Source organism: Lathamus discolor, chromosome 2, assembly GCF_037157495.1.
Source record: "Lathamus discolor isolate bLatDis1 chromosome 2, bLatDis1.hap1, whole genome shotgun sequence".
NCBI lineage: Eukaryota > Metazoa > Chordata > Aves > Psittaciformes > Psittacidae > Lathamus > Lathamus discolor.
Genome location: NC_088885.1, coordinates 33115425 through 33131715, shown reverse-complemented (window position 1 = coordinate 33131715; position 16291 = coordinate 33115425). Strand labels below are relative to the sequence as shown.

The 16291-nt window shown below is 44.6% G+C and overlaps 1 protein-coding gene across 5 annotated transcripts; it reads left to right on the top strand.

Annotated features, from left to right (window-relative positions):
* The first annotated feature begins 1493 nt into the window (after positions 1 to 1493).
* On the top strand, positions 1494 to 7891 carry TAC1 (tachykinin precursor 1). 5 transcript variants are annotated; one of them, XM_065669228.1, is made up of 6 exons: positions 1494 to 1630; positions 2269 to 2406; positions 2550 to 2646; positions 3264 to 3287; positions 4935 to 4988; positions 7300 to 7891. In XM_065669228.1, the coding sequence occupies exons 2-6, from the start codon at positions 2284 to 2286 to the stop codon at positions 7347 to 7349; spliced, it is 348 nt and encodes a 115-aa protein (XP_065525300.1). In that variant the 5' UTR covers positions 1494 to 1630; positions 2269 to 2283; the 3' UTR covers positions 7350 to 7891. The 5 variants fall into 5 exon arrangements, with proteins under 5 accessions (XP_065525300.1, XP_065525296.1, XP_065525297.1 ...); XM_065669224.1 differs by lacking the exon at positions 1494 to 1630 and having other exon boundaries at positions 1716 to 2406; XM_065669225.1 differs by lacking the exons at positions 1494 to 1630; positions 3264 to 3287 and having other exon boundaries at positions 1716 to 2406.
* Positions 7892 to 16291: the final 8400 nt, after the last annotated feature.

The window sequence follows — 16291 nt, the reverse complement described above, 5'->3', positions numbered from 1 at the left end:
AAACCTACAAGAAAACAATTTTCCTTCAAAGGTCTTCAACGTTCACACATCAAAGGGAATGCTGCAGAGCTGCAGCACAAAAAGCTGATGGATTGGATTCCCAGTGTTGGCCAGTTTGTTGATGGATTGGGTTCCCAGAGTTGGCAGTCTTGATGGAGAGAATGAGGAGCGTTCATGCTGTGCAAGGTCTCAGTAGAAGTGCCCACAGTGGGAGCTTGGGCTATATGAAGTCCCTCACCACGCTTCTCCAAACTACACTTTTTCTCAATCACCCTCTCAAGCAGTCTGTGTTGACTTCAGAGGGACCCTCGGATCATTAGGCCAAAATCTTACTTATGTGCAGAGTGTCTATAGACCTCCCAGAGTCAGGAAGCAGCTCATGCCTGGCTGTTCTTTGGCTAATGCTTCAGGTCCTGAGGAGCATTTCTGATCAACAGGGAGGCCTGGTATTAATTATGCCTTTATTTAGCAAAGAAGGCGCAGGCCCCTCCCTGTATGCACAGTTATATGTTAATTAATGGTCCTTGGAGGGAAGGCTTACCAGTGTCATCGAGGCCACCTGAATGATAGCATCCTAAAGCAGGTACCAGGGAGATGATTCCAGCTCCAGAGCACTCCCTTCTTTCTCAAAAGAAGCGCTCTTAGCTCCTGTTAAACTGCTCAGTGTCTGATTTAGGCTGTGGCACCACACACCATGACAACACAGGTGCTGAGGGACCACCAAAGTTAACTGAGAAGACTCGTGCACAATTGACCTTGGAGGAAAAAGATGAAAAAAATGTTAAATGGAAGATAACCTCAACAGTCATCTGAGCCGAACGCCAGCAGCAATGCAAGGCTGTTGTAGGGGAAGGATGAAGGCAGGGATGTGCTGCTGGAGAGACTGGCTCACTTCCAGTGAAGGCATCAGCCGCATCAGAGCAGCCAGCCTGGCTGTGCCTGCCGGCTGACTTGTGCCGACAGACCCTCAGCAAGAACACACACGAGTGCTCCCCGGCTCCCCAGACCTGCACCCGCTGGTCCCGTCACGCACCCCGCTGACGGGGCTGGCAGGACCTCGCCCAGGCACGGGCGACAGTCCCACTGCTTGGTCCGCCGGCAACCGCTCCTTGCTTTGGGCTGTCCCCTCTCACCCGACCCCTACCCACCGCTCGCCACGGGAACTAGTTCTCCCTTCGGTGCAGGGACGAGGGGAGAAGCGAAAACCGGTATCTGCATCCTTACATCCACATCTGCACCCAGTACCAGTACCCCGCAGTCGCAGCTGTCGCCCGGGCGCGCCTTGGCACCGGCCGGGAAGGGGCGGTCCCGGGGGCCCGGAGCTGCAGCAGGAGGGGAAGGTGGGGTGGGACGGGACGGGACGGGACCGGCCACTCCGTGCTCCCGGCCCCGAGCAGCACCGGAGACATCGTGGGAGAAGGGGCGGGGGCCACTCTGCGGGGCGGGGTCTGTCGCGGGGCTGGGACGATAAAACCGAGGGTAATTTCATTTAAGCAAATGAGGCTGTCTCGGCCCTCCCCGTCTCCAGGTATATAAAGTGGGGAGCGTACTCGCAGACGGCTAATGCGCACGGAGAGCAGCGCCTGCCTTCCCCGTTACAGACTGCGCGTGTGCCTCCGGGATCCTGTCGGTCCGTGTGTACCTGTATACGTGAGGATGCGCTTGTCTACATGTTTGTGAGAGTCTGTCTGACTGTATGCAGCGTGTGTGTGGGGTCTATATGTGTATGCATCATTGGGAGGGTGCCTAAACATGCTTGTGTGACCACACGTGTGTGTGTCTGTATGTGCAGGTGTGGTTTTGTGTCTGTCCCCGTCTGTGTATCTGAATGTGCAAAATGTACCTCTAGATACACGTGTCTGTGTGTTTAGAGAGCTGTGTCTCTGGGCAGATGTGTTTATAACTAGATGTATATGTACCTCGGTATGTGTGTGAGCAGGGTGAATTTGTGTGTATGTGGGAAAGTGTGAGTATCTGGATGTGTATCTGTGTGTGAGGGTGTGTTTATGCATAACTAAGTGTGGAGGTGTACCTCTGGATGTGTGTGTCTATCTGTATGTCTACATCTAACTGCACATCTGTATGTGAAGTGTATGTATATCTGGAGGTGTATGTAGCAGTCGGTGGGGTGTTGTGGGTGTGCAACGAGGTGTGTGTATGTGCGAAGGAGTGTGCACCGTGGGGGGAAGGCGTGAGTGTGTGTGTGCAGGGCCATGTGTGTGCATGCCCCCAGGCTGGTGCCCGTGCTTCACCCTCTGCCTCCCGCAGGACGTCGAGGCGGCGATGAGACTCCAGCTGGCTTTCGCCGTGCTCCTCCTGGCCTCGGCGCGGGCACTGGCAGAGGAGATGGGCGCCTCCGACGACCTCAGCTACTGGTCCGACTGGTCCGACGGTGATCAGGCGAAGGTAAGACCCGGCGGGAGCTGCGCGGCCCGGGGACCGGTGTCGGGAGTGGCCGGGGCTCCGCGGGCACTGGGGATTGCGGGGGGGGGGGGGGTGGTGGTGGCGGGGGAGGTCCGCTCTGAGCGCCTGCTGCTGTCACCCCGCAGGAGGAGCTGCCGCTGCCGCTGGAGCACTTCCTTCAGAGGATGGCCCGGCGACCCCGGCCCCAGCAGTTCTTCGGCCTCATGGGCAAGCGGGATGCTGGTGAGCAGGGCGGGGGGGGGGGGGGGGCTCCCTCTCGTCTCCTCACATGTCCCTTCTCCTTGCGCCACCCCAGAACTTACAACGGTTACCACTCGGGTTCAGTGTGATAAGCATTTCCCCAAAGATGCCATGGAGGGTGTTTGGGTACGTGTTTTGGTTTTTTGCAAGTTTAATACCAGATAAACTCATTAATAGGGAAAGAGTAGGAGTCACATCAAAGTGCTAGGTGCACACCAACTACAGCATGTAAATACCAGTAAGGAGTATCGCAATAATTCACGGGTCAGGAATTGGTCAAGCCACTGAATTGCCCAAATGTGGATATCTGTTATGTATACAATTATTGTTGTGATTTCTACATGTTTACCAGTGCAAGAATTGATCTAAGAAACTGGAGCTAAGCAGTTCTAAATTGTGTGGATTTAGCTAAAACAAATTTTTGTACTCATTTCAAAGAGAAATGCAGTTCTAAATGATCACTTAGGTAGAATATATGTACAGCAGTTTCTGTATTTGATTCTTCAAAGCATTGCAGTAGCATCATTTGTATATGCCAATACTTTCTCAACAATTTTTTTTCCTTTTTTTTTCCCTCTTTCCTTTCCTCTTCCAATCAGGATATGGCCAGATCTCTCATAAAAGTAAGTTTTTAAAAAGCAAATATCTGAAGTATTTTTAAAAGTATTCATATATTTAAATGAGGAGTAGGGTAGTTGAGGGGATTAGTTAGAAGGTGATTGGGTTCAGCTAAGGACTGGCGGCACCAGTGGTGGAGAAATACTCTGTTTAAGGATACTCACACACACACACTCCGGTACACCCATGAGCCTATACATCATCTGAGCTGCCACAGGCTTTGAGATTTCAATCCACATAATGTGTGGATGTTGTAGCTCTCTTATTTCCCCAGGGGGAAATTCTGTGAGCCTTTCTCATAGGCAAGGCAGGCTTACCGCCAGACTTGGAGAGAAGCAATTAAGATGGCAAAATCTGGAAAATTAGAATAGCGAATTCCCAAATTCCCAGGAATGCTTCCATGGGAGAGCCCATGTCATTGCATGTGAGATACTGTATCCATGCTCTCAGTGTTGCCTGTGTGGGAATCAGACCCCCACCAGCAGCAGGGGTTGATTGATGATGTGCTGCCATATAAATAACACATCTTGCCCTGTTAATAAGTGTGCCTTGTTTTGCATCTGGATAACAGTGAGCAGGAGATATTACCAGCAGAGTGGTGTTCCCTTGTTCTACACAGCGATAACTTTAATTTCTGAATTTGTCTGAAGATGCTCAGACAGGTGCTGGAAGACTTAATAAGAAAAACTGATCTCATATTCTGTGAGACCTTCTCTGTCCACAGGGGTCAGTAACTGTCCCAGTGTTCTGTTAGGCACTATGTCTTACCACCAGGATCATGTACTGGAAGACCAGTTAAAGAGTCTGAAACAAAGCTCATGTCTGATAACCTGACACCTAAAGTAAAAAATTATAGTTTTCTGAAACTGCTTCAGCTTGAATTAATACCTGTGAAGTCTGAGGATCATTCATCTTAGCCAAGAAAAATACTTTCCAAAGAGAAGCTTCTAAGTTTGCATCAAAAGTCAGCTTAGAGAAAGAAGACCGTTTTTTTTCTTCTTTTTCTGAAACTATGGCTAGCCCTATACCTACTACATGCTGTAGACCAAAACTTGAAGTAATTAATCTTTTACATATCCAGTGCCTCTAGGAGTACTAATAGGACAGGGAGGTAATATCTGAACCCAGAAATATTCCAAAAATAGAGCCAGACTGTCTAGCTCAGACATGTCCAGACAGAGTCCTGTTTGCTTCCCCTTCAGTAAGGGCTCTGCCCGACCTGTGAAGAAGATTTATCTTCCACATTAGAGAATAAAACACCAAAAGGTAGAAGAGATGCATCACGCAGATGCAGGCTATACCAAGACACTGCCTTCTTGTGCATTTGCCCAAATCAATAGGAATTGCATTGTGAGAGGAATAAGAAATAGGTTTTGGCTGTTGTTTTTCCATTCTAATTAAAAAATAAGATAAAACCACAAACCAAAACAAAGTCTAATTTAATGAGAAGGTATCCACCAACTGACCTGTGCCTTGGTCTAACCTTGGACTAAATTAGTCTGATTAATCAGACTAATATTCATCCTGTTCAAGTCGTGTGAGTCTGAGAGATGAACAATTTTGGAGCCTATGTCTTCCTTCCCATAAGATCACGTTATCTAAATGCCTGCCTATTTAAAATGTATTAAAACATGCCCAAATATATTTTTCAGGGCATAAAACAGACTCCTTTGTTGGACTTATGGGCAAAAGATCTTTAAATTCTGGTATGTATATGACTAAATCTGGTACTTGATGATATACAGCCTCTTCGTTCTGTTGCCTGTTTGTTCTCTCCCAGCAGATGGAAGAAGCAAACTTCATACAGTGTAGTCCCAGGGTTCTCTGAGAAAGGATCAGGATTTTCTTGGTTAACAAGGATGTTTCAGGGTCTGCTTCAGTGCAGTACTCCAGGTGGCCAGGCTGGTCTGAGCAGCTAGAAAGGTAGAAGTCCTCAGGGTGTTTCCCTTATTGCCCTGTCCTTGCCAGTGTCATGTTTGCTTGAAAATGTAAGGCTAATTTAAGCTTGTGATCCCAAACCAGAAATACCCCCAGGTAAAGGGATAACCTTTTCATCTCTGAAGATGATTATTCCTCAAACTTGGAGCAGAAGGTGGAAGAGCAGAGATCTGCCATTAATACCACCTTGTTCTGCAGGTCAAGCTGTTAAGCATTCCCAGCCTCTTCTAGCTTTTCACTTTATCTAATACCTCCCTCCTTCCCTCCAACCCAGGGAACAAGCATTTTAAACTTTGAACTGATACTGTGATTTTTTTGTTATTTTCCTGTAGTATTCATATAGGGCAGAATCCTCCCTCATGTGCACAACCCCTGTGGTACCATCATATTTCCAAATACTGGGGGGAAGCTATAGGTCTGTACAGAGGAAAACCCTCACTGTGAGCCATAAAGTGTCAGTTAATTCCCCAGAATAGAAATTACAAAAAATTAAAAAACCCTGCTATGTATTTCACATCTCTGAAAGAGTTCTCACAATTTTATTAAATGGATGATAAAAGTTAAATTACTAGCTGACACCTTTATATTATGTGGATACACACTGTGATCTATATTCTGCAATTATGGTTGTCAGTAACTTTTATTTTCAATTAAACACTGATCAGACTAGTAATATTGCTCTCTGCATCATCTTGCAAATTGCTATGTATCATGAATAATTTTATACAATCTTATCTGTGGTGGCAATAGCTATTAAATGCATAATACCTGTAAATATATCTGCTATTACAAAAGTAAATAGCCTGGAAGTAATAAATTGGGCTTGATTTCCACTGGGATTACAACTACATTAATATGAGAATGTAAAATACAACAGATGTTTAAAAAAGGCAAAGATTTTATTGCCCTGATTTCAAAATTGCTGGTATAGTCAGGATACTGTTGTGTGGTTTGTATAGCAAAGGGGAATAATGAAGTTTTACCCTGCTGGGCTATATAATACCTGCCTGACAGGTGAAACTACAATTCACTGCTTTTCTGCCCAGTTCCCCGAGAGGAAAATGGTAACAATTTTGTTGTGCTCCTCTGGAGGAGAAAATAGGTCCTAAGGACTGTGTAATCAAAGCAAGATCAGGAGTACGTGCAAGGACTGTCCTTGCTTCTCCCTACTGGAAGACATTTAACTGGACAGGACCCTTTCTTGGTGCCATGGCTTTCTTCTGCAGAAAGCCCCTGAGTGCCCTGGCAATGTGTAGGAGCTTATGGCACCCTGCTGCTGGGTGTGAGCATGGTGCTGATTTAAAGCCTTGTGTGACAGAGCAGGGCACCAGGATGTTGGTGTCTCAGTCCCTGGGTCTGACACTGACTGTCTCCCAGGCTGTGAAGTCTGTTGTATGAATGCTCCAGGTAGACGCTAGGAAACAGTCACATGTACAGTAAATATACTGTAACAATTCATATGGGGGAAGCTCAACTCATTTTGCATTTATTGTGGTGGAAACTGAAGCATTATTAGTTTAAAAGTGTCACTGATCCAAAATTCCAGCTCCCTGCAGAATGCAGTGCTGGATTCCCCCAAAACTAGCTATGTGTTTGCATGTAATGGCTAGGCAGGCATAAGTTCTGTGAAAGTAATTCTCCCTTTGGGTGGAGGCAAAGATGATGCCGGTGACCAGCTACATCACCTGATGGTCAGGCTCTGCCCAAGAAAGGCTGTCTGGGTTTCCCTCTCATTTTAAAAGAGCAAAAAGGAGAGATATACTGCTACTAAATGTTAAATATGTTACTGAAGCCTATTTTGGGCTGCAGTTAGTCCACCACAGGGTATTCTGAGGTTTGCTTAGCTCCTGATGCAGAGTTTAGTAAAAGGTATCACTTTGTGCAGGGATTGTGGGCAGGGAGGGTTTAAACCTGGCAAAGAGCTGACTGTGCAGAACAGAAGGTGGATGTGTCAACGCAGGAAGGTTCTACCCACAAACTGATCTGAGTGCTCATCAGTTAGATGGTTTCCTGGGAGGTAAAGAGGCTCGGAGTTAATAGGCTGCACCATTTGCTTCATTCTGTTTCATTTTTTCGCAGGATCCTCTGAAAGGAGCATAGCACAGAATTACGAACAGAAGCGTAAATGAGACATCCCCATGTATTATTTATTAAACTTCATTTGTTCTAATGGCCAATGCAGTGTAATATAAACTAACCACTGTATGGAATAATTATTTATTTAATAATAACTGATGGGTTGGTTTCTGTTTTGTTTTGGGTTTTTTTTGAGTTGTACATTCAATAAAATGATTATTTTTCACATTGTGGCAGTGACACATGTTGTGTAGGTGAGTTGTGGTTCCAAAAGGATCGGCAGCCCTGGTGACGTCTCACAACAAAGCACATCATTTGATATGACCCGTAAAGTTATGTTCACTAAACAAAGAAAATATTCTTTTGTTCATCGCAAGTGAGTCTTATCAGCTTCACAGCCTGTGCAGAACAAAGCTGATGTACAGTCTAGTGCCTCAATTTGTTTTCATGGTTTATAATGTACTGTAATTTCCATATCAAAAAATATATTTGTATCATCATTGCAGCATGCTTTATGTTTGTGACTACATATCTATATATTTTAAAAAGGGGGTGGGCAAGGTCAAACATGAATCCAAAGTCTTAATTTCATAGTCTGGAATTTTATGATAGTAACATTTTAAATAAAAACTACTCTGGGGCTTTTGCAACATACTTTCTCTGGTTGATAGTGATGGAGTTATTTCCCACCTTGGTCTGGAATGAGATTTGGATCCAAGTGACAGTGGTCTGAGGCTGGAAAGAAATAACAAATTACTGACTTCCTTTGTCAGGGAGGCTATAAGCATCCTAGTGTGGGTTTGGCAAATGTTTGGGAGATTTGCTACCAGAGGCAAGCATTCCTGGCATTGATCCAGGTCACACAAGGTGCCCTCTATCTTAGACATGATGGAAATCAAGTGTGTTGTCTGAATGAAAAGGGCACAACGTAAGCCCCCGCTCCAAGTGGAATAATTTGATGTGGAATGCATCCGCTATTGCAGGTTCATTACTTGAAAACCAACCTTTCAAGACATTCTAGAGCTCAGGTTTGCAATAAAAGTACCTATTGGCTTGAATCAACACAATGTAAGACAAAAAATGTGTGTGGAATTATCTTTTTAATTAAAAAGTTATGTTACTACATATCCAGGACCATCCCGAAATGCTATATACCTCTTATCAGATGCCAAGGCATCTGGAGATCTGTATCTTTCCACTTGCTGAAAGCTATACTGCTCTGATGCTGCTGTATAAGCTTTCATCACAGATGAATCATCATTGAAAACAGTCAGTGTGTACACATCGAATTTCAAACTAAGTAGTACAAAGCTCTTAACTGGTTTTCCAATTTGGAAGTGAACTCAGCAGCCTCTGTTTTCAAGTTTACCTGGAGCATCCCCACAAATGAACCCGTTAAGAGCAGGTGGGCATTGGCCCTCACTCCTGCTAGGTGAGGGTCAGTGCCTAAGCCTGCACATGGTTAAACCAGACCCCACTTCAACCCAAGTAGGACTGGCTCTAGCAGAGTGAGGAGCTGGGAGGTGGGAAAACTGAGGCAGACCAGCGACAGGGCTTGTGTCTGACATAGAGTGGCTGTACAAGAGCTCTGCCAGCTCTACATTGTGCCAGGGCTAATTTTCAAACTAATTAACTTCTGTGTGAGCTCCCACTGATCTCAATGAGGGGGGAACATTGCTGGGCTAACAGCATGGCAAAAGGACTGTGGAAATACACATTGAATAACACTCAGTGGAGGGTGATGAGAAAGGAAAAGCTTTAACATGCTGTTTCTCAAGCCCAGAAGCCTGTGATGCTCCCAGAGCTCACAGCCTGTGTGCGCTGAATTGCTAGACACAGAGAAGAAAGAAAAAGCCCACTGTTCACTCCCTGCAGCCTGCAACCCTCACTAACCTCCCTGCAGAAGCAATCACTGCAAATGTTCACATCCAGAGGAAGCCACACATGACAAAGTGGGTTTTAAGTGTTCGGAGGGCAGCACAGGTACTAGTTAGCAGCACCCAGCAAAGATCTGGGACTGAATTTTCTGACAAAATCAGGGAATCTCCAAATGGTTTGGGCTGGATCTTTAAAGACCATCTAGTCCAACCCCACTGCAATCAGCAGGGGCAACTTTCACTACATCAGTTTCTTCAAAGCCCCATCCAGCCTGGCCTTGAACACTGCCAGGGATGGGGCATCCAGAATGTCTCTAGGCAACCTGTTCCAATGTCTCACCACCCTCATCATAAAGAATTACCTCCTTATATCCACCATCTACAATCTTTCAGTTCAAACACAGTGTTCCTTCTCCTATCTCTACAGGCCCTGGTAAAAACTCTCTCAGCCTGTTTTACAACCCCCGTTTATATACTAAAAGGCAACAATAAGGTCTCTCCAAAGCTTTCTCTTCTCCAGGCTGAACAAGCACAGCTCTCTCAGCCTGTCTCTATAGCAGAGGTGCTCCAACCATCGGATCATATTCCTGGCCTTCTTCTGGACTCACTCAAGCTGGTCCATGTCTCTCTTGTGTTGGGGGCCCCAGAGCTGACCACAGTACTGCGGGTGGGGTCTCATGAGAGCAGAGTAGAGGGAGAGAATCGCCTCCCTCAACCCGCTGGTCATGCTCCTTTTGATGCAGCCCAGCATACGGTTGGTTTCTGGACTACAAGCGCACACTGAAGCCAGTTCATGTGGAGCTTCTCATCAAAAAACACCTCAAGTCCTTCTCTTCAGGGCTGCTCTCAAACCAGTCTCTGCCTAACCTGTAGCTGTGCCTGGGATTGCACTGACCCAGGTGCAGGACCTTGCACTTGGCCTTGCTGAACTTCATGAGGTCTGCGCTGGCCACCTCTCAAGCATGTCAAGGTCCCTCTGGATGGCATCCCTTCCCTCCAGTGTATCAACCGAATCACTACCATTTTCTCTAGAAGGAAAGGCTAACCCTCCGGGCATCAAAATATTCTCCTGTTATGTGGCTGTACGATGAGTGGTTTTAACTTGGAATTTGAAACAACTCATGGTAATTTCTGGTGGCAAAATAATGAGATTTGCACTGATTTAGCTTTTCATCAGTAAAACAATAATTGTCATTAATTTATATTCTTGTATAGACATACATTCTTATGCTAGAAGTAAACCAAACACACACCAAAAGGCACAGCCTGAAATGTTCCAAGTGACTCTACCAACAATACCAAAAACCCCTCATCATATTTCAGCACTGGCAGGGATTGTTCATCCAAGCTGTGCTGCATTGGGGCTGTGGGGCCATGCCTCCCCGGCGGGTCTGGGCAGATGTAGAGGAGCATGAATTGCACACACCTATAGGCATGTCTGTCCCCAGTGCAGGCACACTCCCACTAACTTCCTAGCCCAAACACTTCCCCTCACAGCCATCCTGGAGCCTCAAGCAGGGATTATTCTTGTTTCTGTTTTCAGTCTGTAGTAGTAAGTGGTATAGTCTGTATGTTAGTGACTACTTCAAAGAGACTTTTTAATAATTTCTGTGGGTTTTAACCTCCCTCCTGAGGGTCCTTCAGCTTTTAAACACTTTCGTGTTGGACAGCATTGCTTGCAGCCCCTGGCGACTTGTGCCTTGGATGGCTGGGCAATGCCAGCTCTCCAGCTCCACTGCAGACTTTGGGCAGGGTCCCACTAAATCCCCTGCCATCCCTGCAGCAGCCAGCCTCAATCATGACACAACCTCAGCTCTCTTTTGATGGCAACAGTCTGATATCCATAAAGCTGCATAAGTGAATCAATAATGCTGCAGCAAGGGCATCTGTCAGCAAAATGCAAGTGAGCTTTAAATGAAGCAATAAAAATCTTTCTAGGAGATCAGCACAGAGGGTAAATCCAGGGTGATGCTGGTTATTGTCCCCACTGGGGAGGTGCTAGGCAGTTTGACATCACAGCCCGCCTCCAGCATGCTCTGCCCCCTTTTTGCCTCTCTTCTCCCCTCAAAATACATCTTTCATGCGCAATCAAGACAGGCAGCTGCTCTTCTAATAGGCACCGTCTCCCCTACATAAGGGCTCCCCTTCCCCCAGACAGGGGATGCTGAAGTCAGGTCTCAGCAGCCTGCCTTGCCCGAAATGTAGCCCAGAGGACCATAGCTCTATTCATCATCTCTATCTCTCTGCTGCTGCATGGAGACTGGTCCTTCATAGTGCAGATACAGCCAAACATATCCTAGGGAGCCAGAGCCACTGCACACATGGCCTCCCCACAGACTGGGGAGCTGGGAGAGAGGTTTGATCCCCTGTATGCAGTTCACCAGGCAAGCCTGTGCTCTGCAGCGCTTAGCTGCCATGAGAAAGTGCTTTGCTGTGTTCATGACAGGAGGATGTATCTTTCAGCATGGTCCTAACCAAAAGAAAAGGAAGAATCTGGAAATCTTTAAGGGGAACCCAGCCGTCGGCCATTAGCTGGAGCAGAATAACATCAAAAGGGTTTTTGAAATTATTCAAGTGATTCTTAAGAATGCTTTTTATTCAGACTATGCCAGTAGTAGCTCCGTCAGTTACCAAGAGCCATAATTTAAATGCAGACTTTGTCCCTCTACCTTCTTAAACTACAGCTTGGATAACTGCTTTAACATAAAGATACTGAGCAAGTCCCAGTGCAAACTTTGCTAATGACCAAATTTCTTCCTGATGAGCCTGAACAGTTCCCTTAGCCACAATATCGCAGACTGCGTTAATGAACATCTCCCACAGTGCAGGGATGAGAGCACACTGTGTTGTACTGCCAGGATGCAGCCGCTTGCAATACCAGATACACCTCCATGTCCTCACACTACCTCCAAAATGGCTCACCTCCCTTCACAGGAAATAGTCATTACTGGAAGAGTAGGGATTTTTAATCCCCTCCTCCCTTGGCTGCTAGCAACTGTACAAACATCCTCAAATCTTTCTACATCTTTCAGGGGAGACAAGCAGGCTCTCCTCGTATTATTCTCTCAGTTTTTGAAAGAGCACAGACTGAAACATTTGTCAACAGGAGGGGCTGTATGAAATTAGTGATGATATCCATTCATTAAAAATTATCACTGCCTCATCTCTGATAGATACCTGCCTTCTGTCAGAATAAAACAGCACCTCATCAGCTCAGAAACTCCTTTCTGAAGAGATGTATGCAGAGCACATGCAACAAACAGCACCTCTTGTTTTCTGTGCCCATCTCCAAATTAAACAGCATCACCACTTACTGCATATAGAAGAAACAAATGTGAGCAGACTGTTAAAAAAACAAACACTTTGTGTGTCATGGTGCTTCACACTCTCCCAGAAGCCTGGAGGGAGGAAGCCCAGCAGGGTGAGGGAGCTTGGCCAGAGGTAACAACAGTGGTTGAGCTAGAAATGGAATGCACAGCTTGTACCCAAAAAGCCACTTCTGCAAAGTGCTATGTATGCGCAAAGGAACTTCAGAAATGGCAAAGGATAAGGTTGAATGTCAAGAAAATCTCTGACAAACAGTAGTAGCAACACTAATATTACTACTAATATTTTTCCTATCTATCTAAACCATTTCTAACGCTGTTCTTTCAGAAGCATAGCTGTAATAGTTACAAGACCTACCTGTACCAACATATGTCAATACACTTTTAATATTGTTTTCTACATGAAGTAGTTTGTATCGAAAACACTTAACCAAGCAACAGAACACCTTTAATCACAGACATTCAATTTTGCACACAGGAATGCCTTTTATTTTCCCTGTTATAATACTCAGAAAACAATAGGCACATTGTAATTCTGTGTACCAAAACATTAAAATTGAAGCAATACCCTCTGCAAGCAAGTCTTGCTTAGAGAAGATACACAGTAATTACTGGAGGAACATAAAGTATGGCTACATGAAGACTGTATTTAAACAATGATGTTTATAATTCAGCAAATTTAAGGCAATGAATGTTTCTAATTCACAAAAGACATCATAGCTGGTTTGTGAGATCCGAGCATTTGCAGCTTGGATTCTGGTGGTGCCAACTCAGTCCAGGCAAAGCCTGCACTGAGTGGGCATGAGCATGACCAGCCCACGGCACCAACAAACCACACCAAAATGGTACACGGGCAGAAGACGGCATTTCGGAACACATTCTTGAAACATAAGAATTCTGATATCTGCAGATGGCAAACTGTTTACACACAGCACATCTTCCTCATGCTTCCTTACCAACTCAATTTCAGCTTGAGGAAACAACCAAACCTTCCTGCCCTGCCCTCCTGGGCTGCCAAAGGAATTCCAATTAGTGTCAATTGGGATAATAGCTCTATTTGCATTTTTAAGCTATTATTAGCAAGTTGTCAGTCAGCCCGTAATTTGTATCACTTCGGTATAATGAGTATTAAAATATTTAAAAAGAGAATGTTCCTTTCTACCACCCCCTTCTTTTTTGTGCTAAAATAATAATGGTTTTAATCAAAAGTAATTTGTATTAATATACATTTTGCCCCAGGTGTTAAGAGCAGTCTTCTAGAGCAATGGTGAGAGACGTTAAGTAATTCAGTTTATTAATATAGACAACTACTTCTGCCCTCGATAGCTGCAGAAATGGAGGCTGCTTTTGCAACCAGATCATTCTTACTCTCCTCTTGGCCTCTGTGAGATGATTATGGTGTAGGAATTGAGGTAATTACAATAATTTTACATACCTGGAATTATAATTCTCTAAAGGACTAAATTGGGCCGAATTACTCTATCATCTATTTAGTGAAAATTCCTCATTTAAGCACTCTGTAACATATGCACACAGAAAGTCCAGAAGGCCTCTCTCCAGTGTGAGCCTAGAGCGGGTGAAAGGTTGTGTTTGCCAAAGCGGACATTGCTATTATGCCACTGATGGTCACTGGGGGATGTTGTTTCCTGACAGTCTAGCTGCTCAGGTATACACAGTCTGCTCCTGTTCGCCATCAGCACACAGGGCTCATAAAACAACTGGACTGGCCAGTTGCATAATTTTTCCAAATTTATATGATGTACTTCATTTCATAAAGCAAGTATATATGCATTTTTAAGAATAATTCTTTTGAGAAACAAGCAGAGGTATGGCCCTAAATCTTCCTGATGTGTATCTGTAAAATTCCCCAGTAGGACTTACAGTGTTCTCTCTTTTTGACTACCTGAAATCCTGCGATCCACATGCTAACCATGACAAAAAAAGGAAAAAAAACCCCAAACCCTTAACATCTTCAGAGGTAAAGTTAACATTCCTCATTCCACAGCCCAGTATTATCTTCCATTTTCCTTAGAACTGGCATTTTATATCTGTTCTAACTGAACTTTCTGATTTCTAATATCATAACTTTTTTAATTACTTTCAAACTGAATACTGAACACCTTCAATGCTAATGCATTCAGCTCTCAGCTGCCCTCTCACCTGCAGCACCAGCTCTACACTGTTATCTTTTGAGCAAGACCAGTTAAACAACATTTTTCTGCTTGGCTTTATCCCTTTTCTAATCTAGCACTTATTACATTCTCTTCCACAAAGCTCAAACACAAATACCAGTGACAAGTGTGTGTGAAGGAACCGGCTAAACGCAGGAGAGGGTGCCTTCCTTGGGAATGAGGAGCTCGTTTGTGCAGACCTGCTAACAGCGGCTGCCATCTGCTGGCTAGGAAATGAAAGATATATTGAAAAGTCATGCCTTGAAGCAACCTCTAGATCCGAATTCAAACTTTTACATGCTCCTTCTGGTCCACTAGAGGAAACGTCTGCCTCTTGGCTTCCTTGGACCAGCACAAGGGGGAAAGCAGTGAGGCTGCAGAGCCGAGCCATCTGGCCTGCTTGTGTGGGAGAAATCCCAACGCTGGGGGGGCTCTAAGGTACTGTCAATGTCCTTTGTGCAGCTCACAGACACTTCAAAGATACAGTGCAGGAAAAACTAGATGCCCATCTAGTTTTGTCTTGCTGGAAGTTTCCAGGCAACTAATAGATGGAAAGTGTAACAGAGAGGACTGGGTGAAAAACTACAAACAGATCTTGGAAAGCAGCGGGCACCAACATTTATGTGTCCCCTCCCCAGCTATTACCCCTACCAACTTGCAAGAAACCACCACCACATAAACCACTTCTTTCCTTTGTCTTCTCTCCTTTCTCAAGCTTTGTAAATGAAAAATTACTCACTTAAGTTTAATTAATTCTGTATTTAAGTAAATAAAAATGTTGTGCATCACCTGCACTCAAAGCAAGGCTCATTTAAAAGTTTCTAAGACTTTCCAAATCACAGCCTTTACATCAACTATAATGTCTATGCAGATATGCAAATAACTCATATGTAAATAGAAAACTACAGCCCCTGAAATTCCAAATGAGGAACACATGAGTGACAGGCATGGTGCAAGTGACAAATGTGCTTTGGCTATCCCTAGGAAAGTCACTGAAGAACACACAGCTTACCTTGCTGCATAAGTAAACATCTTCTCACATACTTCAGCCCCTCTCTCCTTTCAATAGCCAGCTCAAACATTGGCTTACCTTGTATTAAATCCTCCTTCAACAACTTCTCATTTATTAGTGGAATCAGACATTAGATCTGTGTCAGAACAAAAGAACCCTCAAGACCCTCAGTGTAATTGTTTTATATTCTACTTCTAACCACAATTTACCATATTTTACCTCAGTTCTGAGTAGAGAAACACAACAACCTTGACTGATACCAACTCTGAATCCGAATAAAATTATAGCACTCATTGAGGAATTAGATTTACACTTTTAACAAGGTAGCAAACACTGTAGTTTTCCTCTGCACATCAGTAAAAAGCTAAAAAATCAGGGTTACCTGTCTAGCATCAAACCTCACCATGTAAATGCCCAATATATAAGGAATTTAAAAAATTAAGGTAATTTCCTTGAAAACCTGACAATGTTGCAGTAGAAAGCACATTCGAGTAATGACCTTAAAATGTGTTGAGCTTATTTTTCTTCAGGCAAATGCTATTTTCTTAATATCTCAGCCTTGAGAAGTTACAGTGAGTAGTAAATCCTATCTTTACACATCAGTACCTA

Excerpts from the sequence above, each read along its gene's own strand:
- TAC1 (XM_065669224.1), top strand. The coding sequence starts at position 2,158 with ATGTGCGAAGGAGTGTGCACCGTGGGGGGAAGGCGTGAGTGTGTGTGT. Across the intron at positions 2,407-2,549 it reads CCGACGGTGATCAGGCGAAG|GAGGAGCTGCCGCTGCCGCT; the intron begins GTAAGACCCGGC and ends GTCACCCCGCAG. Across the intron at positions 4,989-7,299 it reads CAAAAGATCTTTAAATTCTG|GATCCTCTGAAAGGAGCATA; the intron begins GTATGTATATGA and ends ATTTTTTCGCAG.